At 45.6% G+C, this 26,813-nt stretch overlaps 1 protein-coding gene across 1 annotated transcript; it reads left to right on the plus strand.

Moving 5' to 3' along the window:
• The first annotated feature begins 2,280 nt into the window (after positions 1–2,280).
• On the plus strand, positions 2,281–2,919 carry PLAC1 (placenta enriched 1). Its single transcript, XM_060086277.1, has one exon. It carries the CDS (start codon positions 2,281–2,283, stop codon positions 2,917–2,919), a length of 639 nt encoding a protein of 212 aa, XP_059942260.1.
• Positions 2,920–26,813: the final 23,894 nt, after the last annotated feature.

The raw sequence follows: 26,813 nt of genomic DNA on the forward strand, positions 1-26,813 counted from the left end.
CCTGCACAGGAGCACACCCTTAAACTTGGTGTCAGTTCTGGGGTTTGAACAGCAAAATTGGAGTGGAAGGATTGTTTTCCTGACCTATTCCAGGAACTACTTAAAGGGGAGGTTTTTGTTAAGGGCAAATAAGTCCAGGCTGTGAGGTCCAGGCTGTGAGATCATGTGAAGGAAGGAGGAAAGAGGGAGAGAGGGGGAGAGAAAAGCACTCCTAAAGCAAGCTCAGGGCAAGGTGGTCTTCCTGAGACCAAGGCAATAGTGCAGCAGTGATGGAGTGATGATCTCAGCTTCCAGAAGGAACCTCAGCAAATATGCATCATTCCAGAGCAAGTGGTTTGTTTATTTAACTGTTGAGTCATTATCCAAGACCAGCTGGCATCCGAATTAACTCAGTTTTTGTTGTTGTTGTCGTCATCATCGTATTTTGTTTGTTTGGTTTTTTGGAGGGGTAAGAGGGCTGGGTTTTTCGGTTTGTTGCTGCTGCTGCTGTTTTTCTGTTATGTTTTGGTTTTTTTTTTTTTTTTGCTTCGTGAAAAACAAAAAAGCAGTCCTAAGAGAGCCATTTCAGAACAAAGAGGCCAGGAAGGAGATGGGTAGACCTCTTAGGCTTCTCTTTACACCTCAACATCCCCAAGAGAATGAGGAGTCAGTAAGGAGAGATGGAGAGACAGGGGTAACAACCAGATCAAGTGCTGATGTGAAAACAAAGCACTTCATCCAGACCACTGCACCTGGCTCCTCCACCATGGTTTCCATTAAAGAATGCAGCAGGGCTTCCCTGGTGGCGCAGTGGTTGAGAGTCCGCCTGCTGATGCAAGGGACACGGATTCGTGCCCCGGTCCGGGAAGATCCCACATGCCGCGGAGCGGTTGGGCCCATGAGCCATGGCCGCTGGGCCTGTGCGTCCGGAGCCTGTGCTCCGCAGTGGGAGAGGCCACAACAGTGAGAGGCCCGCGTACCGCAAAAAAAAAAAAAAAAAAAAAAAAAAAAAAAGAATGCAGCAAATTCATCAGTATCACAGGAAGAGAAAGAGCTACATTTTTGCAACTGAGGAAGAGGGGAGGAAAGAACTGTCTTGGGATGCTTTTTATTTAGCACAGTGCTGGGCACAGAGTAGACACTCAATAAATATTAGTCAAAGAATGAATTCATTTATGCAGGGATTACTTAATTCAGCAGGGAACAAGAGTAAAACCCTGCATAGACATTTCCTTTGAAATTTTAGGCACTTTTCTATTTGATTTATTTCACTTTCACTTTTAAAATGAAAACTGAGTTGAACAATATTTGATGATATTCCTCTTCCCCTTCTGAAACTGTTTTAGACACTTGTTCTTAGCATGACTCTTTTTTTCTCCATACTGCTCTGTCACTCTGCAATTTTGCTATTTTGCAAGGTCATAGTGGCTGTTGGTCATAATGGCTTATGATGCTACCGCTGGCATTTATGAAGCATTCATTTGATCATTTTAAGTGAGCCACTTGGCAAAATTTCAATATTTGGATGTCAGGAATAAACCACAATGTCTTGTTAGGTTTTCATTTAATTAAATCTGTTGTTAACCAAAAGAAGAAGGTAATACAGAAGGGTTCATTAGTATGGTCTATGGGAGGACACTGGGGCCTTCAGGAGGAAAGTGCTGTCAGCTTGAATTAAACTGTTATCTCCTGTCACCTTATTTAATGTTTGGCATGAAAACTGTTTTGTTTTCTTTTTGGCTGGGGTTGCACACAAAGGAATGCTACTCCTGATCGGCATAGACTCTCATTCTGTATGTGAGGGATTTGTGTTTTATACCAAAACAATATGGTAAAGTCACTTAAAGAAGCCATTGTAGTCATCTAGAAACATGTGAGTTCCAACAATGACATCAAAATTCAGTTCTCTTTCACGGGGATCTTTTCCTTTGCTTTTTATTCTTTTTTTTCAGTTTTATTGAGGTATAATTGACAAGTAAAATTGGAAGGGATTTAAAGTATATAGCGTGCTGATTTGACATACGTTTATATTGTGAAAAAATTTCCCCCATCAAGTTAATTAACACATCCCTCACTTCACATGTTTACCTTTTTTCTTTTTAGTGAGAACATTTAAGTTCTACTCTCTTCGCTTCTTTTTTTTAATGCTTTAGGAATGGTCTTTTGTTTTTATAAAAATGATCGTGTTTGAACTTTCAATAGGAAATAAGACGGTTTTCCTTTTGTGTTTCTTTGTACTCTAGAACTCCTCACCAGACAGCTTCCTGTTTCCTGAGAGTCATTACCTGATCCGCTACCGGGATGAAAGTTTTCAACTTGATAGGAGGGCTAGTCTTCCTCACCTCTGTATTTTCGGCCTGTTCCGGACAAAATCCGATGACTGCACTGTGCTCCATAGACTGGTTCATGGTCACCGTACACCCCTTCATGTTGAACAATGACGTATATGTGCACTTTCATGAGTTACACTTGGGACTGGGTTGCCCTGCCAACCATGTTCAGCCCTATGCCTACCAGTTCACCTACTGTGTGACGGAATGTGGCATCAGGGTCAAGGCTGTCTCTCAGGACATGGTTCTCTACGACACTGAGCTGCACTATGCTTCCAAGCGTACATCGTCTAAGTACGTGATCCCAGTGTCCTGCACTGCCCCCGAATGTTCCCCGTGGCTAACAATGCCCTACTCCAGGACAGTAGCCAGCGAGGGAGCCATCACAACCCGGGATGGTGAGACATGCTATGAGGTGTTCACCTTGTCATGGTCCAGCCAAAGGCCCAACTGTGATTGTCCGCCTTGTGTCTTCAACGAGGAAGGGAAGACCCAGGGCCCACATCACCAAGCAGAGGCTCAGGAGGCCCATCCCGTGCAGTTTTCTTCCTTTGTTAATACTTCTGAGAACTGGTCTCTTTGCCTGGATGATCAGATTGCATCCTTGTGATCCCTAGGTTTGGGGTCTCCAGCTGATGCTCGTTCTACAATTGGTATATAATATTTACTAATATCAGACAGATAAGTGCTCTTGTGGCCTTCTTCTGTGTGCTTTTGAGAAAGAGCAGCCCGTGGTAATTTCATGAACAAAGCTTTTTTCTATTTTTGTATCTTTTTTTCCCCCTTTTTTGGCCGTGCCACCCGGCATGTGGGATCTTAGTTCCCTGACCAGGGATCAAACCCGCGCCCCCTGCAGTGGAAGCTCGGAGTCTGAACCACTGGACTGCCAGGGAAGACCTGTATCTTTATTAAGAGAAAAAATAAAATCCTGATGGCATAAAAATATCAGTTGGGGGCTTCCCTGGTGGCACAGTGGTTGAGAGTCCACCTGCCGATGCAGGGGACACGGGTTCATGCCCCGGTCCGGGAAGATCCCACATGCCACGGAGCAGCTGGGACCCTGAGCCATGGCCGCTGAGCCTGCGTGTCCAGAGCCTGTGCTCCACGACGGGAGAGGCCACAACAGTGAGAGGCCTGCGTACCGCAAAAAAAAAAAAAAAAATCAGTTAGGCGTTTTTATTTCATAAACACACACATAGCTTTTACTATGGGCCAGACACTCTTCTAAGTGCTTTACCAACATTAGTGTCTGGTCCCTTCTCTAGGATGACTTCTCTCTCCTTTAAGGTCCCCCAGCTGAATCCCTCCGTCTGTCTACCCATATCTCTGAGACTCTACACCACTCAACTTAGCACTTAGCCACATAACTTCTTAGTTTGATCCATCACTTTTCTGTATCACTTTTTGTCCACGGAAGGCAGAATTTGCACTCGTGATTTATAATCCACCAGTGATTCTAGGAATCACTCAACTCACATCCCACCAACTAGATGGTAAGCTCCTGAGGCCAGGGGCTAGATCTTATACTTAGCCACAGACTGGTAGCACTCTGAAAATAGTTTTGTCCCCCGACTTATGTGATCAGAAAATTTTCACCCAAGTCTAGCTATCCATTACTGTTCTCAAAGACTCAGAAAGGGAAGGTAAGTCAGTTCATTCAACAAATATTCACTGGGCTCTACTATATTCTAGCCACTGAGGATATGGCAGTGAATAGAAACTGAGGCTCAGAGAAATCAAGGTCACACAGCTAGTAAACAAATAAATAAGTACACAAAGAGAAAATCAGACAGCGACAAATGCCATGATGAACTTAAAACAAAGCGATATGAGAGAAATTGGAGAAGGAGTCAGAGTGGTCAGGGAAAGCTGCTGAGAATTTGCCGTTTGAACTGAATCTTGAATGTGAAAAAGGAGCCAGCCCTGGGATGATCTGAGAGAGGCCATTCCAAATAGTAGAAGCATCTCATTGAATCCTCACTACAGCCCTGAGAGAAATACTCTTACTATATCCATTTTACAAATAAGGAAACTGAGTCACAGAATGATTAAGAAACTTGCCCAAGGTCACACATTTATTAAGAAGCAGACAATGTTAGCACAATGTACATGATAATATACACAAAGGATTACAGTAGACATTAGTAATTTAGTCATTGTTTTAGTCTGTTTGGGCTGCTATAACAAAGTACCAGAGACTAGGTGGCTTATAAACAACAGAAATTTATTTCTCATGATTCTGGGAGCTAGAAATTCAAAATCAGGGAGCCAGTAAGGTCAGGTTATGGTGAGGGCCCTCTTCCAGGTTGCAGACTACATGTGTCCTCACATGATGGATAGAAAGCAAAAGAGGTCTCTGGGGACTCTTTTATAAGGGCACTAATCCCATTCATGAGGGCTCCACCCTCATGACCTAATCACCTCCCAAGGGCCACATCTCCTAATACTATCACATTGGGCGGTTAGGATTTCAACATAGAAATTAGGGGGAGGGGCACAAACATCCAGTCTATTGCAGTCATGATAGTTGAAGAAGCACAGCTGTTCATTTAAAAATCTCATGCCCCTTCTTGAGGAAAACTAGGTAATAATCCCTGAAAACAATGTACTCATTCAACAAACATTTATTGCACGCATCCTATGTTCCAGGCATTATGTTAGATGCTGAGCATGCAATGGTGAACAAGACTAACATGTTCTAATCAGGAAGAGACAAGTAAGCCTAGGGAGCTAGAGGCTATTCTAGCCCAGAAAATGGGCCTGTTCAGAGACCTGAGGACTGAGGCTGTGGCCATCAGAGAAACCACAAGTAGTTTAATCCAATACAAATGGGGTGGGGGGCAGTTGACAGAGGTGACAGATGGGGCTAGAGAAATAGCAGTAAACAAGACTGTACAAGAGAACGATCACTGCCCTTCTCCATCTTCTCTTCAGAAGCTTATGGATTATTAAACACTAAAACATGTGTAAATAACTTAGCGAACAATCAATACTAGACATAATAGACATGGACTACCATGCGCAAATTGTGCACTTGACAACTGCAAGGGGCAGTATTCATGGAGACACCCCCCTGGGGTTGTGTAACGTATCAGCCTTAGAGTAGACTCAAGACCTACATGGTAATGATAGTTGTTACCACGTGCCAGACACATCATATACATGACTTTATTTAATTCTCACAACAGCTCTGCAAGATAGAAATTATTTTCTCTGTTTTATAGATGAGGAAACTGAGGCTCAGAGAAATTGAGGCCAGATAGTTAATACGTAACATCACTGGGATTCAAACCCAGGTTGGACTAGCTCCAAAATGCACTTTCCTCCCCTACACTCAACACTCCCTCCCAGAGAAGAGAAGCTTCCAGTTGGGTTGGAAGATCCAGGAAGATTTCCTGGTAGAGGGGGGCAGTGATCTCACTCTTAGAAGATGAGGAGGAGCTGTCTAAGCAGAGAAGAGGAAGAAGGGCATCCTCTGTGAGCGTAAGCACTGGCACAGGGCGTGGAAATGCACTGTTGATGGGAGGACACCTAGGGGGTTAGTGCTCTAAGCTAGGTGAGAAGAGATGAGAAGAGTAGATGGGGGAAGGCTTAGAAGTGTAGGAAGAGATGAAAATGAGAATGATTTCAAGTGAAGAACAACAAGGCTTCATTCATTTTAGCCTATAAAATTGTTAAATGTCTATAGAAACCCCATTCCTGGTCAAGAGATAAACTGAGTCGTGCAAGCAAATTTGGAGTGTGAAAGACTCCAGACCCTAGAGCAGAGAGGACAGGCTTCATGGAGGGCATGAGACTGGAGCTAAGTCCTGATATAGGTGAAAAAGAAGAGATTGAATCAAAGAAGTTGTCACCATTTAGAGCCCCAGAAGCTCAGAACACATGGTCAGTTCTGGCTTTAAGTAAGGAAACTGCAATGAGGGTAGAGGATAGGGGTGAAGATGAGTCCAGGTTGGACATGTTGAGCTGGAGTTGATAGTGTCATCCAGGTGAATATGTCCAGGAATTAGCTTAAGAAATTGAACTTCATTGAGCTGGAGCTCAAGTAAGGGGTGTAAGAGGCAATTACTGGGAGATAAAGCCTTGGAAAGATGACATGAATCCAGGCAATTAGGACCAGAGAATCAAAATTCCCTAACATTCTGTCTTCAAGGCACGGTTACGAAAAAAAGAAGAGACATCAAAGGAGACAGAAAAGTGATCAAGAGATTGAAGAAGTATGACTCGTGGGATTCTAGTGGGGGGAGAGCTGGGTGGGCTAGATTTTCCAGTGCAACATATAAGTCAAGATGGAGTGGGGCTTCCCTGGTGGCGCAGTGGTTGGGAGTCCGCCTGCCGATGCAGGGGACGCGGGTTCGTGCTCGGGTCTGGGAGGATCCCGCATGCCGCGGAGCGGCTGGCCCGTGAGCCATGGCCGCTGAGCCTGCACGTCCGGACCCTGTGCTCCGCAGTGGGAGAGGCCACAACAGTGAGAGGCCCGCGTACTGGAAAAAAAAAAAAAGATGGAGTAAGCCTAGGCATCATGGAATTGGGGGCCTTTGAACTAGACCTTAAATAAGAGAGAGAGTTTCATCAGATTAAGATGAAGGGCAAGAGCATTCTAGGCAAAGGAGAGAGCAAGAACAAAAATGCAAAGCAATATTGTGGTCGAGAATCATATTTTGCCTGGGTAAACATCTCAGTATAGTTAGGCATAATTTTTTTTTCAGAATTCAAGAGTAATCCGCACTTGACTTGGACGTGTCTTTACTCAGTAAAAGTGTACTTCAACCATTTCACTTCCATGTTTGATCTTCTCCACTTGATCGTGTGCTTCCTGAGCATGGGAGACCCTCTCCTATTTGCTTGTTTGTTCCTTTGTGTTGCCTTTCTCTCATATAGTACTTGGTGAAGGTATTCAGTAGGTGCTCAAGCCAGTCGATTGATTGGTACTGAGAAAGGGCCTGGGAGTTCATAAACATAGGAACATTCAAAAGATGGGAAGATAAAAATGCTTTAAGAGAAAACTGTATTTTGAGTTGGTTAATTTATTTACCTTTTGAAATGCCACTCTGAAAGAGTATTTTCCCCCTTTATTGTGGTAATGTTCATGCCATTTTTTTATTTATTTTATTTTAGACAACTTATTTATTTTTGGCTGTGTTGGGTCTTCATTTCTGTGCGAGGGCTTTCTCTAGTTGTGGCAAGCGGGGGCCATTCTTCATCGCGGTGCATGGGCCTCTCACTATCGCGGCCTTTCTTGTTGCGGAGCACAGGCTCCAGACACGCAGGCTCAGTAGTTGTGGCTCACGGGCCAGTTGCTCCGCGGCATGTGGGATCCTCCCAGACCAGGGCTCGAACCCGTGTCCCCTGCATTGGCAGGCAGATTCTTAACCACTGCGCCACCAGGGAAGCCCCATGCCATTTTTAAAGTGATGTGATTTATAAAAATCTACCACATAGTGTCAATTATATTTGTGATAATAAGAAATGCTTTATTGCCCTCAAAAGAAACGGGCCTTTTCACCTTTCTTTCAATCTCTGGGAGAGCCAAAAATGTCTGAAACCATTTGTTATGATAACTGCTTGTCAAATATTTAAAAATTAGAGCCATAATGTGATTTTTCACTGATAAAAGGAGACTCAAAGTAACATTAAAATTTTTATTCCTATACCCTGAAAACAGCAAACCAGATTTAAAAAAAAAACCTGTGTAAAGTATATATAAATGTCAAGGGCGAAAAGTCTTTTATCCCTAGTTTTCACCAATAGCCCATTTTGGAGATACATGTAAGTACCCCCATCCCTCCATTCCTCCACCAATAATGAAAGCCTGCTCAACCATTAAACTAAACACAGTGTGCTCTCTCTCTCTCACACACACAGGCACACACACCATGTTTATAAGAAATACATTATCAAGGAACAAGTGTTTATTATAAAGGGAAGGCTAACCTACACAGTAACATCCTTTAATTCTTTCTCTCTCTTTTCTTTAAATTTAATTAGTATTAATCCCTATGATTGATCTCTATGATATCCTGTTTAAATTGTAATTATAGTTGTTTATTCCCAAAAAAGAAAGAGAGGGAGAGAGACAGAGACAGAGAGAGACAGAGGGGGAGGGCTTTCAGTCTTGCGACTTTCTACAACTTTTTCAGAAGAAAACAAATGATTTGGTCAGATTTCAGCTTATAAACTTACGTTGGTTATACAGTTACAAGACTTTCTGTATTAGCTATCTATTGCTGAACAACAAATTACCCCCCAAACAGGACTTCCCTGGTGATCCAGTGGTTAAGACTCTGCTTCTACTGCAGGGGGTTTGATCCCTGGTCAGGGAATTAAGATCCCGCGTATCGCGCGGTATGGCCAAAAAAATAAAAATTACCCGAAAACAGCAACCAGTTATTCTCTGACGGTTTCTGCGGGTCGGGAACCTGAGCACGATCTTGCCGGGTGCCTGTGGCTTGGGGTCTCTGAGGAGGTGCCGTCAAGTTGTCGTTTCAAGACCCAACTGGGGTTGGAGACCCCGCTTCTAGGCTCACTCAAGGGGCTGTTGGCAGGAGGCCTCAGTTCCTCTCTGTGGGCCTCTCCATAGGCTGCCTGAGTGTCCTCATGGTAAGGAAGATGGTGATGACGATGAAGATAGGGAGAGGGGAGGGGGGAAGGGAAGGAGGGGAGGGACAGAGTCCAAGTTAGAAGCCACAGGCTTTTTGTATCCCAAACTCAGAAGTGACATCTCACCACTTCTGCCAAGTTCTATTTGTTAGAGAAGCAAGTCTGGAGGTAGAGCTCCCACACGAGGAGAGGGGATTACACGAGGGTGGGAGCTCCAGGAGGCAGGATCACTGGGGACAGTCCTAGAGACGACCTTCCATCTGATCGTACTGGCAAACTCCACAAATGCGACATTCTTCCATTTATCTGTGTAAATACAATCAGTGGCAGGTCACAGACTGGGTGGAAAAATAAATGATATTTCACTGCCATCCCCTTGTCTCTGTCTGTTCTATTTTCCTTCTCTGGGGAAAATAAGTCCTACCAGCTGCAAGTTACAGGACTGACTGATTGGTGAAAAGTATTCCAGAGGAAGCTTCTATTTATTTTTTTCTAAGAGGACATTGCTGAAGACATTTAAAGCCAAGGGGAGAAAGTGTAAAAGGTAAATCAAATAATATAAAAGATGATACTGGGTAGAGGTTCTAATGTTACCTGTATTAGTGATCATATCAACTCTTTCAACTAACCTCTAATGGACTGTCATTCAGATTGGACCAGCCATCTCCTAATGTAACTCAGAGTAAGGGTGTGGGGGGGGGAATCTGTGTCATATGTGTGTATATGCATATACATTTATATATATATAAATAATATGTATGGCATTATTATCCAGCTTCAAAATCGAGGGGCAGGGGGCTTTGCTCATTGATTTATATATATTAATACTAACACAACGCTTCCCATCACTCACTACTTCCGTTTGTTTTGCTTTGTTCTTATCCAATCCACAACCATCTGGCTTGGCCATTGGTGAAGTTCCTGTAACTTACCTGAAGGGTTATGTATGAAATCAAAGTAGCTCCCAGAATTGTTAAACAGCAGGAGCCGAGGGGGCTAACAGGGTCTGAGCAGGTAGTGGATTGCAGGAGGCTTCATAAACAGGTTTCCGGAAGTGAAATGACAGGCATGCCCTTCCCTGCCTGGCTCTGTCAGCATTCTTGTGTAGATGTTCTCTGACAGGTGAGGGGGAATTGTTCCGGGTCAGGGAAATGGATGCTAATACCAGTTTTCAAATGTAAATGAACATTAAAAAAAATCCCTGCCAGCTGTCTAGAAACTTACCATTCCCCCCTTTGAAGGCACTTATATTCTACAGTTACCAGGAGGAATATTTAAATGACTCAAGTTATTTTCAATGTTATTTTAACTTTGTCACACACGCCCTATTATATAAACACCATGCTAATGTAAATTATTCACCTTTTAAAGTTACTTCAAAATTTTTGACTTTTAGCCAAAAACCTATTTCTTTCTATCAAGAATTCTTTTGAGTTGTAAGTCTACAGCTTAAATACACACACACATCTTTAAAAGTTTATTTTCCAAGTGATGCCCATAGAATATTTATTCTGTTTTCTAAAGTGCATTTACATGACAACTTACTGAAAGAACGCCAGTGTGAGGGGAGGAGAGACAAGTCCTAAAGCCATAGTGAGACTGGTTTCTTTGGGGATAAAGAAACCCCAGTCCTCCCCACTACCAAGGGTAAGTCAAGTTGGAACATATTGACCCAAAAGTAAGCCTCAATGTCATTCTACACCAACTCCCTGTAATAATTTATAGTTTGCAATCAAAATAAAATAATCTCTTCAAAAATCTGGCTTTTATGATCCAAACTACAAATTAATTCTCGTGTTCATTTCATATTTCATCTGCTTAATTTCTGCTCCACTAAGGTATATAGAGAAATCACACTCTTCTAACTATATTCAGAGGCACCTAAGCACTAAATATGTTGGGATATTTGGGTTACAGCAACTACAGCGAATATTTAAGTTGCCCAAGTTGCTTTCAATGTCGTTTTAACTTCTTGAAAATATTTAATGACAGTTTTTTTAAACTGCCCATGAAAAATAACATTCTCCACTTTGAAGCTCTGCCACCCCCCCAAAACGGTTACCCTCAGTCCAGAAGATGTGTATTTCCATTCCTCTGTTCCATCAAATCAGCACATGATGTTAAATTTCTGGATTCTTTCCATGAACTTTTTGCCTGATATTTACTGGTATTTTAAAACATATTTGTTATGAGTAATGTCACAGGAAATTGATTATCCTTAAAGGCCAGTCAAGTCCGAGTCAGGGGGATATTTTGGTGGCGGCCTGTGTAGTGTGTGAGAGAGGGAGGAAAGGGGGAGAGACTGGTGGGGAGAGGGAGAAAGAGAAAAGCTGCTGGGGAAGAAAGGTCTAGCACATTGCCTGATACACATAGGCATATATGAAGCAGTATTTTTCCATCCGTTCTCTTCCCTAGTAAGAAAACTCACTCCTGTGTGCATGAAGAATAGGATATTCCAATGGTTCAGATCACTGTAGGTTTATCATAGTTTTAGTTTGCAGAGTTACCAGGTAAGCCAAGTGAATCTGTTGCAAACACTGTTTTCATTACATCCTCACGGTCCTATAACTAAAATCAAGACTCCTCTGCCTACTTCCATGCCCCCCATAATCTATTTGTCCTAGAGTGGATGGACCTTATTTGTCCAGCTCAGTCTCCAACTAATTCCCCAATAGATAGCCTCTGTCTGGCTGAGTCTATCTCCTTTTAACTCTTCTCTATCTCCAGGTCTCTGAATACACTGCTTCCCCCATTCCATCCAAATTTCACCTTCCCTTCAAGGACCAGCTTGAAACTTAAAAGTATAAAATGATGGTGGTAGTTTTTCAGAAGAGGGTTTCTAGTACTGAGTAGCTAATTTAAAAGTAAATTAATTCCATACTATTAAAGGGGATGCGTTTAAAATGTCAATCCCAGACCAACTTGTTAAGCCACCATGTTGGCTTAAGCCACCATGTAGACAACCCTGGGCACCAAGGGCACCAAAGGGCACCTAAGCCAACTGATCAGGGTATTGGCCATAAGCTTCACCACCAACACAACTTGACATTCTCCTAGCTCCCTCCATTTCCTCCTTTCCCTTCTCAGGTATGCATTTATTTGACAAATATGTATTGGACGCCAACTGTTACAAGTAATTGTGCGAAGCACTGAGAAGATATCCATAGACGGGCATGTCCCTACCCTCTAGGAGCTTACTTTCTGCTAGGAAGAGACTCAGAATGGCCAGCTTTATTAATGTGCTGTGGCAGGACGGGCCAGAGGCAGTTAACTCCAACCTGAGGTCATCTCAGAAGGCTTCAGGGAGGAGACGGCATTTGGGCTGGGACTTGAGGGGTGAGGAAATGAGAAGAACAAACATCTCCTGCGTGGAAGCATGAAGAAGAAGGTGTGGCTGGAGGAGGGGATCGGAGCCGGGCTGGAGAGGGTTACACTTTTCATCGTGTGATTTTTGTGCCAAGGATTAATATGATAAGAACTGTGTTTTTAGAGCAGAACTTAGGGGACCACAGCAAGAGGGGCCAAACTCAGCTGGGAGATGAGAGGGGAGCCTGAGAAGGTTACCTTGGTGACCTAGTGGTGGCAAATTAAGCGTCTGAATTAGAAGATGGATAGTAGGAATGGGGGGAAGGACTTGGTTTTCTTTCACCTTCTTTCCTTCTCTCTTTTGTCCTCGCCCACCCTCTCTGTCTCCCTCCTGTTTCCTTGCCTGAGGCCTAGGCATTCCCTGGGGACACTGAGCTAAGGAAGCTGCTGAGCCCTGGGTTTAGGGCAAATGCTAAAATGGAAAACTGGGTCCAGATCTCCAGCTCCATTTCCTGCCCATGGATGGGGGTCACCCTGGTCATTAACTACTGCAGAATCCCACCTGATTCCAAACTCAAAAATTATTTTGAGACAGGAGGTAAAAGAAACGACATCTTCTACAAGCCCTAGAAACTCTACCTATTAAGTCTTATTTTTTTAAAATGCAAACAGTTATGTTATGGAGACAAGAAGGAGGGCAGCAAGTGAGTTATGGATATTTTGGTGTTAACAGCTTTAATGTTAACGCTTCAATTATACATATTGACTTTCCCTCCTTTCCTTTTTCAACAAAGCACTTCATGGCCTGGAAAACACATCTTGGTTTTAAACAAAGATAGCACCCCTTAGCAACCTTCAGTTTCCTGTTCCCTCCTCCTGTCTCTACCCAGCAAGATATTATTTGCCCCCAGGAGCATTTTCCCTTTGCATAGCAAGATCCTAAAAGTGATGTCATTCTGAGCTGGCAGAGTTCTGTGCTTTTCATAGCACCTCCTTGGTGCTGGCCACTTTGGGGCTTTTTTAAAAAATTTTTTTGATATAAAAGGAGCAACCAACTGTCCAAATGCACTTCAGCCTCCCTGAATACAATAACATTTGATGTGTTGACATTATTCTATATTGGGCTTTTGTTCTTATTTCTTCTTTCTTTTGTATAATTAGGTAATAAGGCTCAAGGAAAGTGCTAGAAGTGTAAGGTTAGAAATTGATGATCATAATGGTTATGGTGAACGCAAGTGACCAAATCTCATACACAGGAGATGGGCTTTCCGTCTCCATGCCCCTGTCATTACACTGTGCTGGCAGTTCACACCGGTGCAAAGGACAGTCATGCTCACTTATAGGATGGGAACCGTGTAGGGCCAGCACGGTGTAGAGACTGAAGTCACCCTATGCCCCTTCACTGTGGCCTTCCTATGTGCAACGACCCAATCATTTCTGTCATCTGAGAGATTCTTTGATTTCATGGGCAAAAATACAGGAACAATTAAGACAATAATAGTGCACACCCAACAAGAAAAACATGCCGTATTTAAAGAAGAAATCCCAACAGCATTGAAGGCAGTGATTCTGTGTCTTTGGAAAGAGACTTGGAAATCAAAAGCAACAGCCATCAAGGACTTACTAAGCTCCTCTTTGGCAGAAAGGAAAAATTTACTAATTCATTCTACTTTTTCCTGGTGAGATCATGGGGGTGGGAGAAGTTAAGATTTGACATTTTGTCCCAAAGTTCTAAGTTTTGCAAAGAACTATTTTTATCATAACTAATTTCATAAAGTCAAATAAAAATTACCAAAGGGCACTATCTTTTTTGTTTAATCGGACAGTAGGGCAAGTATTAGTCTATTATTACTGCTCACTACTAGCCTTTGCTTGAACCCTGAAAAAAAAAAAGCTTTTACAAATAACACAGTAGAAGCTGCATAACACAATTCCAGTTGTTTTCTTTCTGTTAAATCTGTAACTCTATCCTGATTTTATCTCTCTGAAGACTTCTGGATATTTACAACGTAAGGAAAGTCTTGTTTCCCTAACTCTAGGCCTTTGTGAAAAACATAATCATAAAAGACGTTTCTAGTTAAAATGAAAATGCTGAGTTCTAGAAATTTTGTTTACTGTGTAAAAAAGAATTTTCAATTCAACTCCTTTTCCTAGTATCTAGTTCCAAGGATTTATTCGCAATTGCTTTTCAGAAAACACTTTGCAAAAATTATTCCAAATACAGTACCTCGTTATGGGTAACTTCCTTGCGGAATATCTCCAGTCTAGGGCTAATGTATTTTTCTCAGCTGCGCCTTCAGAGCCTTCAAAGCTTTTGCTACACTCTCCTCCCACGGCTGCCTATAATTATTTCTTATCAAGGTAATTTCTGAATGATTCATGGAGGAAAAAAATATGTGCTATTTTCCTGAAAATACACGCTTTGAAACAGAACTTCAGAAATGACAAAAACAGTGAATGGTGTCCACTTCATTTGGGGTTCCCCGGTTGCCCAGGGAGACGTTAGCTCCCTGGCACCAGGGCTGGTGGGCTGTGGCCCGGTTCTAATGCCAGGCTGAGTTTCTAAGCTCTTCTTAGGGCAATTGCTGTTTTGTCAGGTTGGGAAGGGCCTACTAAAAGGAGAAGCCATTTGCAGAATCAGGGTTTGGTTCAGAAGTCCTAAGAAAACCTAAGGAAATCCTTGAGACATCATATTTGAAAAATATTTGAAGACTGTTCACTTGAGTAAATACTTAGCCTGCCCGCCCTCACTTTCTGGGGCCTGTAGCCATATTACTCACCCTCAAAGCATTCATCAATATTCAACTGGCTCTCTAATTCGCTGATGTAGCAAAAAGAGTTTAATAAAGGAAGCTGTTGCATTTTTTTTTCTTTAGAGGACGTGCCACAGACTCGACTTTTATCTTATAGTACTGGAATCTTCTGCCCTTCTGCTAATCCAGGGAGGGAAATGCAGGCTTGCGCGCAGCTAGATCAACCCAAGCAAATTTACCCACGAAGCCGAGCTTTAAAAGCCCAGAAAAGTCTTTCACCCTAAGGACACTGGGGCTTTATAAATGATCTATCTGAGGATTTAGAAGCTTGTTCAGTCACGTCTGACAGCCTGACAAACTTTCAGCCCTGTCCACGAAGCGTTTTGAAGACTTGCAGAGGGAAATTATCATTTAGAAATAACTTTTTACCGCCCACGGAAGCCGTACAAGTCACTGCAGCCTTAAAACCTTTCCTGAAAATCAAATCTTGGTCTGTAAAATCTTTTTGGTTAATTTTTCAAAACAGTTTTGCAGACCCTGGAAGACTCTACTCTCCCTCCCCCCACCTCTAAAAAAAAAAGAAAGAAAGAAGAAAAAAGAAAGGAAGAAAGAAAGAGAGAAGGAAAGAAAGAAAGAAAGAAAACAGCCGCAGAGGCCAGCGACAGGCCGCGCAGCACTTGCAGTGCCTTGGGTCTGCGAGATCGCCCTTGCAAAGAAATTTAGAGTTTCCATCAGCGCTACAGAAACATCACAGTGAAATGCATGCGAGAGTTAAGTAGCTCAAGAAACTCGAGCGCCGAGCACGGCGGAGTCCATGGTTTTCTTTTTGTATACTGATTTCGTGTGTGTTGCTATTTTCTTCCGGCACCTGATTTTTTTTTTTCCAGTGCCGCGCGCGATTCCCCACCACCCCGCGCGCAGGGCGCAGAGGACAGGCCGCGACAGCCTCGGCCTCCCTCAGGGAGCGCGGGGGACCCGGGCGGCGGCGGCAACGCCAGGCGCGCGGCTCCGCTTCCCGCGGCCCGTTGGTTTCCTCACCCATCAGCGGCGTGGGCGGCCCTGCAGCGCTGAGCCGAGCTAGTCGGAGTCGGACCCGGGGTGGCTGAGAGCCGCCCGCGGAGCCCCCTGCCCCGGCCGGCGCGCTCCGCAGCTCCTCCGCCTCGCTGTGTGCCTGGCAGCCCACCTGCCCGAGACCCCCGGAGCCTCTTCGGGCCTGCGTCCCTTGCCCGGGGCGCTGGCCGCTGCCGGCCAGCGCTACCCATTGCCCTTCCCGTCCAGAACCCGCTCGGTCTGAGCCCTGCGTGCTCGCAGATTTGTCCCACCCGGGACAGGGAGAGAGAAGGAAGTCGCGCTCATTTTCTTAGACAGCGTTTAGGCGCTGTTTTTTTTAAGGGGGGGGGGGTTCTCACAAAAGTTTCATTATGAAATTTTGCAAATAGACAGGAAAGTTGAAAGAACAGCACAACGAACGTCCGTTTACCCCCCACCTGGATGTAACAACACACTGCAACACTGCAACACTTGCTTCCTCTCTCTGGCACAATGTGTGCCTGTGTTAACTGTATCATTTGAAAACTGCAGACGCGGTGACATTTCACCTCGCCACTCCAGCCTGCATCTTCTGAGAATAAGGGCATCCTCCTACTTACCTTCAATACCATTCTCACACCTAAGAAAATTAACTCTCCGTCCCTAACAGTCTGTAGCATTCCCAGTAAGGGCTCGTTTCCCTCCTGTTGCCCCGGTCAGTCTCAAAATCAGTTTCCCTTCTTGGACTGGGACGTGTGCAGACAGTTGTTCCCTCCCTCCGGGCTCTGTCCCCCCAGCGGACGGCCTGCACGTACGGGGCCTGCCCCGGGGCCTCTCTCCCTGAGGGATTGGCAGAGTGGAGAGGGCAGGGGAGTCCCGACGAGGCTGGCCTCAAACGCGTGGGAAGAGAGCGAAAGCTCCTGCGGTCCGAGGCCCCCCTTTTCCTCCCCCAAACAGGTCAGGCACCCCCAGCAAGCACCGCGCCAGGGGCTTTGCGCAGCCACCTTGCTCCCTCCGGGCAGCTCAGAGGACACTGCGGGGGAACCGGTGGGCGAGGGGTGGCATCCATCCTACGCGTCTGGGTGCGCTCTGCGCTACCCTGTGCCCGTGGCTTTGCCATTTCCCATTTTCTCTTTTTTTTCTCCCTGAACCCCTGCTCTTCGGCTCTGTACCGGCTATACTGGGCGCTCTGTGCCCTTTTCGGCCCTTCCCGGCTGTGGGCCAAGGTCGTGGCGTCGAGCGCCCGCACCCCCTCACCCCCCACCGCTCCCCCGCTCCCCCGCTCCCCCTTTCCCTCCCCCTTTCCGCCCCCGGGCCGGGAGCGGCGCGGGGAAGGGGGGGCGTGGGCACCACGTGGCCACGCCCCCGGAGCCGGCTTTTTCTAGAGCAGCTGCAGGAGGCTCTCCGCCGGCCGCCCAGCTCGCCTCCCCGGGTGCGCACGGCTCCGGCCCCGCGCTCCGCTCCGCCTCCGCCACGCCGCTCCCCGAGCTTCGGCTGCAGCCAGCGCGGGAGCGCGCCCTCCGCGCCGCCACCCCGACCCCCGGCTCCCGGCTCCCGGCTCCTGGCTCTCCGTGCCCGGCTCTCGGTCCCTGTGGCTCGGTGCCCGGCCCTCACGCCCCGCGCCCTCGCCGTCCCCCAAGCCCCTGCTCTGCTCCCCGCCCGGACCCCGCTCTCTCTCTGTCTGTCTCACCCCTCCGCACCCGCACATTCCTCCCTCTCTCTTTTGCTTGCTTGCTCGTTCGCTAGCTCTCAGACGCGGCGAAGCAGCTTCGCAGGAAAATCCCAGAAACCTTTGCAAAAAGCTGACAATGAAATTTAAGAAGTTCTTCGATTTCGGCGCCATTTTCGAGTGGATCGAGAGGTGACATGCGATTTTTTTAAAAAGGGACTTGTTGGCTGGCGTTTCTCCCTATAATAACGTTGGTTACGGCAGACTGAAAAAAAATCTGGTGACAATGCTGGAAAAGTTCTGTGTCGCCTTGGGGTTGTGAAGCACGTTTGGGGGCTGGGGTGTGGGCGAACAGACACACGAGTGCGGCCGGGAGAATTCTTAGGAAACGGGCTGAAAAAAGCTAACATGGAGGGGCGGGAAGAGAAAATCGAGTAAGGGGCAGTGACCGCCTGTCAGCCTCGCCAGGGTCGGGATCGGCTGGTTTTGACAGACTGTAAATGGACTTTTCGTGGCTCTTAATTTGCAAGCAGTAAAATATGTCTTGGAAATAAATGTGTGGTTGGTTAATTTTGCGTTGTCTTTTCCCTATTAAAACTTTCAAGGTTATTTAGTTTTCCCTGTAGGAAACTTGACATTGGGAAAGTTGGCACGAATGCGCCGAGGGAAGGTACATCGTGTCTGTTGGGGGGCGGGGGAGAAGGCATCTGCAAAATTAAGACAAAACGCTGTAAAATATAAACAGAGGAAGAGGCGTATTCTTTGGCTCTTAAATGATCTGGCCAAACACAGTTCAGTTCGGAAGGAGGGGTGTGGGGCTATGGGCAACTCGAAAGTATCGATTCTTTGTCTATTGTATCAGCGACTGACTCTCTTCTGGAGTGACAAGACGCCTCTTTGTAATCTCTTTTCGTAAGTAAATTTCAATCTAAGGGGAAATCCATAAACTAGGGGAGCAAGGTGGCTTTTTAGGAATGTAAATCGTTGTACTGTCACTGGGAGAAAAAAAAGGGGTTAAGTGAAAGGTACAAGTGAATTCGATTCCAGTGAGTTTGCAGAGCAATCTGGAAGGGACCTTCGCCTTTGACACCGTTGCTATTTCGAATGAACTTTTGTTTTTCTAAGTAGTCAATAAGGAAATGTTAAATTAGTGATGACTTTAACATCTGATGTGATGGTTCACATATTTGTGTGGAACATACATATTTAATTGGGAGAAGGTCGTGGAGTTTTAAAGTATAACTGTACGTTTGCTAAACATGTTTTTGTTTTTGTTTTTTTTCTTTTTAAGGACAACCAAGGACGTTTATCTCCATTAATACCAAAAGTCAAAGTTGTTTGTGGATAGCATAGCCAAAACAAGATGAAATTTAGAGACACTTAAATGTATGTGCCAATTTAGGGAGCGGGGTTATTATTAATAAATTAGTTTACGGTGACACAAGTAGTGCATTTGGTTAACACTGGATCTCAGTCTGGTGTTATGAATTTTGTACTTAGTCTCATTGAATACTCTGCACATTTTATTAACTAATAAACAGGACACAGCGTCCATTATACTGGTTTTGAAAAACCGATGTAACTTTTAAATGAACCAAACACTTAGCAGACGTGGATACTTTGAGTGTCTATTACTTGTATTGAAACGTATTTTAACTTTCAAAACCATTAGAGTTTTGTACTGGTTTTGTTGTTTTAACTTTTAGGTTTGTGATTGAGGGTTATAGGGTAGTAGTTTCTTCTATGCTTAATTGACTGTTTCCTTTAAACAGTATGGGGGAGGATGCATGTAACTTATTACTAATGTGTGTCCATTTTAAAAAGGAAAAAGTGGTATCTAATGAGTTAATCATTAAGGAGTATGCACAGTGCCGGCCATTTCAGGACGAGAGTTTCTGTGGAACTGCTTGAGACAAGAAGGAGTGATTTGACGTCAAGTATTGAAACTTTTTGATTTATGTTTTGATAGGTGACATCGAAAGGTATAAAATATTTATAAATACGTTTGAGTAATCAGTTTCATGTGTAAACATCCAGATATTTCATCTCGGGACAGTTATCTCTCATTCTTTAATACCTTTAAAAAGAACTGAAAGCAGGGTGTTTGCTGTAATAATGAAACACTGGTGAGTTAAAGAGGACGTCTGATGCTTCTGTGGATGGATCTATATTTCCCAGCTATCATATATGTTAAAATTAGCTGAAGCTGCCAGAGACATTTTGGTGCTCTTCTTTAAGTCAATAAATGAAAAGTTATTTTTTTAGTGGGGACATTGAGTGAGACTTATTTATAATATGCATCAGGAAGAAGTTTCACTAAGACTTTGAAGCTGGCAAGAGTGATCCAGATGTTGCCAAACTGCCTCAATTTATTTTCTTACTATTCTTACCTTCAGAGGTAAGATTCTTTCCCACCCTAATTCCTCTCTCTCAGTCCTTGACTTTTCACCGCTACACTTTTCCAAGATTCATCCTCTGGGGGGAAAAAACTTGAGAGTCACATTTTTCACTACACCTGCCGATCCTGGAAATCAAACGGCGAAGTTCTAAAAAGTACGTCGATTTGGACTGACATTTTGCTTTATTCCTCGCCATTGGATGGGGCGGGACCAGGCTTCCTTCCAATCACCTTGTCTTTCTCCATCTGCAGGTACCACAGAGCGATCCCCCTTCGTTGACTCCGAGGGGATGCAGCAGCAATTCATGTTTTGAAGTGCTTTAAACGGTTCAAAACGTGAGGCGCTGCTATACCCCCTCGCGAGGAAGTAGGAAGGTGGGGTTCTGCTGGACGTGCGTTCCCGCGGGGCGCCTGCTCCCCAGGCCAGCTCTGGAGCAGGTAGGTGGGCGGGGGCTTGCGTCTCTCTTCCTCTCCCCTCTGCCCCCTCTCCCCGCCCACGAGGCCCCGCCAGAGTCCGGGGAGGGCACAACTGCATGCCAGGGGCTGAGGGTGGTCGGGGCCGTGGGCAGGCTATGCGAGCCGAGGAGGGACGCGGCGCCCCGCACTCAGCCGTGCCCTAGCAGCGGGAACAGTACTGCAGTGGGCGATCGGTGCTCTGGAGTATTGTTTCTGCTGCCCGGGCAAGGCTGGGACTCCTGCACGGGCCCACCCCCTAGGTAAGTCCTAGTCCAGCGCCCGCCGTGTCCGCCCCAGCAGCGAGACCCAGGAGAGGCGCGTTTTTCCTCCGTCCAACCTTTGCCCGCCTTTGAAAGTGTAAATAGGTGTGAAAAAGATACTGCATTTTAGCACTCCTTTCCCTGCCCGGGTAAAATTTAAACGTTAGGAAAAAAATTCCTCGTGATTAACTAGAATACCACCCACAGGACAAAAAACGAAGACAGACTACTTTCAAGACCCAACAACTAAATGGGGGGGCAGTTATTGGAAAAGGAGTAGGGGGGACGCTGGAAGGTGACCCGCTGCAGTCCCCAGGCCGCTCTGCGGCTCCTGGTAAATGGTTTGCGTCCTGCATGTGGACAGGACGTTGGAGTCCAGAAAAGATGAACGTTTCTGGCCCCTTCTCGACACCCTTTCCACCCTTCTTTCTGTCTGTGTTGGGGGGAGCTTCTGTCGAGATCGGGCGAGGCCCGGGGCCTGGTCCGCCGGTGAATCCCAGGCAGCGTGGAGAGGCGCTGACCTGCCCGATCTGAGGCCTGCAGGGAGCGTGAGGACCCGAGGGGGTGGCTGTGGAATGAGGCTCTGCGTTTCAAGCTGCTGCTTGCCCTATCTTGCCCTATCTCCCAAAATCTGGTCCCAGAATTCTACCCTGGACGCGCCGCCCCAAGGCCACCTTGGTCGCCCGGGGGGCCTCCCATAAGGGATTGCCCCGCTGGCAGGGCACTAGCTTGACAGCTCCTGAGAAAATGGCAGCACCTGAGCTGTCGACTCAGGGGCTCTTCGTGCCCCCCAGGACTCTGGACGCTATTGCTAATGACCTCGAAAGCCACCTCCATCCCTCCCTGGGGGCCCCGAGTCTACGCTAGGAGCTTCACAGCGGGCCTGGAAAAGAGAGGGCTCACTCTCTGGCTGAGGTCGCACTTCGCCTGTAAAAATCACTTTAGGATTTTGGTTTGATCCGGCGCATGGGCAGGTCAAGGACTATTGGCAAAGACAGAGGGAGGTGTGGAATCTTTCCCACGCTTTCCGTCATCCTGAAAGAAACCAAGCACACGAAAGCCCCTCTTGTCTGGACGGGCTGCCGGGAACTGGTCTTCCCGGGGGCCGGGAGTGGGGCCCCCTGAGGAGGTCGGCTTTGGGGAGCCCGGGGTTCCAGACAGCCCGGAGCTGGGGCTCAGGCTCCCGCCGCCCCCACGCTCACTCTCCCAGACTCCCTTGCGCCACGGCGGACGCGGGCGGGTCGCGGCCCTTCCGGCCGCCGCGGACCCTCGGGCTCCCGGGGCGCCGCCACCCGGCTGCCTGGGGCCAGTCCGGCTCCGCGCGGCCGCCGCCGCCGCCGCCCCGCCCCACCCCGGCCGCGATCCCCGGACCGGGAAGCCTGAGAGTTGGCTCCGGGCCGGCCCAGGGCCCCGCAGGCCCGCAGTCCCGAGGCCTGAATGGCGAACAGGTTCCCGCACCCTCCTGGCTTAGTGCTTGGGGTTGGGGAGGCACCTCGAGGCTGACCCCCTGCCTCTCACCAGCTCCCTTTTCTCCCTTTCTCCCCCCTCGGGACGGGTCCCCTCGAGCCAGAAGGAAGCCCGGCAGCAGCCGGCGCCCACCCTCCGGGAGGACCACGCCCGCGCCCGCCGGCTCCCTCCAGCGGGACGCAGGTGAGAGACCGCGAGGGGCGGGTGGCGGGAGCCGCGATCCTGATTTTGGGGGCGTCGCCTTCCAGATGCGCTGTGGCGCTTTGACCCGGGCCCCCAAGAGGCATCGAGATTGAGGGCGTCCATGGGGCCCTCAGACTGCGTGGTGCCCTTTTTCTGACTTAAAGCAGTCATCTTTCACCATTATTCACACGGTCGAAGTTGTAGTTTGCCTAGATTTTTCTCCAAGGAGAGAAATGTGAATAAAGCAATATTTTAGCCAAACATTTCCGTGTCAATTAAGAAGATGGCAATTCGTTCCAGACTATAAATTCTCTGTAACAACTCTCTAAGGTATTCGTTCAAATTGTTTTTCAGCATTGCTAAATCTGCATCATAATGTGTGGGAGACTTGTGTAAGATGAATCCATTTATAGTCGACCGATCAATTGATCCGATGTTACCACCTTCAAGGAGGCACCTTTCCATTGTTTCCTCATCTTTTCCCAGCACATGTTATTTGTTAGGAAGCTGCGTGCACATGGCATTGTATTAAGTTTATTAGACAGGCGTGGCCCATAAACTAGGAAAAGTTTAGTCAAGCTCTAAATTTAAAATTCCACATTTCTGTAAGTTGTGGGACAAGATATATAGGTTACTTTTATAAGCTAGAACTGAACATAATTTAAAAATATTTTAAGCACAGGGATATTTTTTGAAGGCATCCAGCATTTCCAGTTAGCAGTACTGACTTTTTTTTTTTTTTTTTTTTCCAGCAAAGGAACACTACATCAACACTCTTGGCCCGGATCTGGACACAGAAGACTCCTGTTTCAAGAAAATACAGTCATCTCTCAAATCCTGTAATTTATATGCATTCTAAACTCACTAGGTATTGAAAACCACCCAAGTGTCCCACAACATGGGGTAAAATATAATCAATCACTCAGTGTAATATTATACATCCTTTAAAAATGTTATTGGAAAATGTTTTATGATCAGTAAGTCAAAATAACTCTCTCCCACCGTTTCTTTCTCCCTGCTGCTCCCTGATACCCACGCTTCTTTGTTCCATTTGGCACGTAAACTTGTTTTTCCCGCCAAATGAGTCAGTCATGATGGGAACGTCAATTGATTTGAACAGATGTGTGTCAATGTTACTTGGGAAACTAGATGCCAATAACCAGGGCCACAAAAAAAGGCAGTGGTTGCAACTCTGTAAAAATTTACACGTGCGTACAGGCAATGACTAAAGTGGAACCCCAAATAGGAAAACAGTTGGATACACTCCAGTGCTTGGAGATTGAATGATTGTATGCTGCTTTTGATTTTCACTAATACGAGTAACTGTCCAATTAAAAAAGACCTACTAAGGACTCTGCAGTGCAAATTATTTTGCTGATTGTTTTAAAAACACCATACCTATCAAATCATCAAGGCAGATGGGGCAGCAGGGGACTGGGTTTGTTCCCCCAATCCTGGACCATTATTAGGCTCAGGGCAACACTTGGAGAAAAGGTCATCCTACACAGGTGGGAGTTAACTTCTAGGCAGCTTTCCTGAGAGACGGCACAAGATGAAAATAGAAATAGGTCCAAAAAGCATTTTTTGGAAGATCAATGAAAGTTTATTAATAGGAATTAAAGACTAGAGTCGGGGCTATATCCAAGTTGGCATAAATTTTTAGAGATCTATTTTCCCATCAGCCTACAGTGTAACTTATCCTCATAACCCTAAAATTTGATACATGCCTTTGTATTTAGAATAATTACATTACTCTTAAAGGAAAAATTATCTATGCACCAATTATAGCAAATGTGTATCTCCCTGCCACTCTACACCCCAGGCATTCTACCCATTAGTTACCGCTCAATAAATGAACAAAGATCTGTTAGCTCTTTCATAATATCTTACCTATCTGCAGCCTTTACCTCCCTCCCCCGCCCCAGGAGTGATCTCTTTGGCAAGTTCAAAAAGACGTAGACCCCTGTGGGGATTGTAAATTGAGCCATTAGGGAGAAGCCCTGAGAAGACTTCCATTTCTGGCATTGCTTGGCTTTGGAGCACTCTCCTTACACCAGTGCGCTCTAGAATCTGAGCAGCCGGTGGGAGTTTGGGGCGGTGGCCCTGGCTTGGCCACTGCTGTTAGTCTGGGAGCTGAGAACAGAGCAGTGTCTTGTAGTCTTGAAGACTTTGAAGCGTGATTCTCCCAAAGCAGCTCCCTCACCTGTCCCCTAACCCCACCCTGACCTGCTCGCCAGACTCGACTGTTGCCCCAAGACCAGGCTTTTTAAAGTCCCGGCCACAAAACCGCAATTGTCAGAAACATAATAATCCCAACGTCTTGCCTTTCTTTTTAGGCGTGCGTTTACATGCTTCGCCAAATGCTTTCATATTTTCTTTTTGCAACAACCCTGAGAGATAAATAGGACAAGACGTCAAAAAAGCAATTGCCAACAAGAAAACGGGCTTCTGGAGGTTGAGGATGTGTCCTAGGCTAGTCTGGGGCCTCTTCCTCCAGACCTCGTGCTGTGCTGCTTCTGTCATTACCTGTTAATCAGAACCGAACACACAGTAGTGACTAGAGCAGGAAATGGAGTTGAGTTTGTTTGGTTAGAAAAATTAGAGGTGAAACTCATTAGTCGTATGATGAGCTTTTGCCTACACCCTGGACACTTCCTGGGTGAGGCCCAAGACTGGCCCCAGGATGACTAAATAGTGACAGTAAATAACGCAGCTGTATACACGTAGGTGTGCACAAAGTGTTAATTAAAATCATTTAAAATCTCTGACCGTATATGATACTTTCTAAAGATTCAACCAAATTAGTCTTAAGGAAACAGATGGAATGTCCAACCGTAGGGGTTAACTTAATTTAGTCACTCACTCAATGGAACCTTTTTCATCAGCCATTACAAATAATAATTTTAAAGACTCCGTCAAAACCTGGAAAACGCTAATGATACCATGTTTTACAAATCAGGGACAAAATCATGTGGACACCACAGATGACAAGCGGGTCTATATAGGAGCAGAAACTGGAAAGAACATCAAAGAAAACATACTTGTTGCTTTAAGGTGGTGGGATTCGAGCTGAAGTTCTTTCTCTGCTTTTACAACGTGTCTTTCGTTATGCCATATTTTTTGTTACGTTGTCAAACATAATTCTCTGAAAAGTCTTTAGGGGTCACGGGCGATGCAGCAATCTTGGGTCACGGATGCACAGACCTCAGACGTCTCGGGGATCATCATGTCACGAGATACCACTGTGCACTTGTGACAGATTGATAACTGAAAGGTCTGGGAGCCGCTCATCTTCACAGCAATACAACTGGTAAGTATTACAAGACCCATGGATGAAAAGATCGAAAAGTGGGCCCTAAGCAAGGAAGAAAGAGGTTGCTGTCGCAGAAGGAGGGGGACGAGTTGTACTTTAATAGTTTAATGGGGGGGGTGTTAGACTATGTGTCTTTAACTATCATTTAAGTTCTTTGTAATGAATTGAAATTCATTTAAGGCATAAGATTTTATATGCGTGCTAGAATGTTAAAGAATTTATGCTCAAGCACACAACTGGAAAAACATGAACCATAAACACTACAGACACAGGGTCATCCTTAATGTGTTGAGTCGATATCAGTGGTCAAGAAAAGGCATAAAAACTCCATGAACAAAAAGTCACAAAAAAAGAATACATTAAAGATGCTCATTTCAGTATTTTGGGGTTTTTTTGGCCACGCCACACGGCTTGTGGGATCTTAGTCCCCTGACCAGGGATCGAACCCGCACCCCCTGCATTGGAAGTGTGGAGTCTTAACCACTCGACCACCAGAGAAGTCACTCAGTTAACTATTTTTAAGGGTAGAAATTAGAAACATCCTGATGACCAATAACAAAGATGGGGTAAATAACATATGGTGTCTCTAATATGTGACAAGAGAATATGCTCTGGCTGAAGCATTTAGCGATAAAAGAAATGAGCAGATTTTTGCACTGTTCCCATCCATGCAATCTGAGTATACAGGGAGCATTCTGCATGCAGTTTTGTTTCAATATACAGATAAAAGGCTGAGAGGAAATATGTCAAAACTTTAACAGTGGTTATCTCTGAGTTGTGGTATAAAAAGTGATCAAAGAAAGATGCTAAACTATTTTTGCGATGTGTTCCTAATATGTAATCTGAATGTATTGGGAACATTTTGCATTCATAGTTTTGTATCAATAATGTGGAAAGCAGCTAGGAGGACGGATACCAAAAGTCTATCAAAGAAAGATGCTAAACTATTTTTGCGATGTGTTCCTAATATGCAGTATAAATATATTGGGAGCATTTTGCATGCATGGTTTTGTATCAATATACAGATAAAAATGGCTGGTGGGAATAAACCAGAACTTGTATAATGGTTA

This window comes from Mesoplodon densirostris, chromosome X, assembly GCF_025265405.1.
Source record: "Mesoplodon densirostris isolate mMesDen1 chromosome X, mMesDen1 primary haplotype, whole genome shotgun sequence".
In the NCBI taxonomy this organism is placed as follows: Eukaryota; Metazoa; Chordata; class Mammalia; order Artiodactyla; family Ziphiidae; genus Mesoplodon; species Mesoplodon densirostris.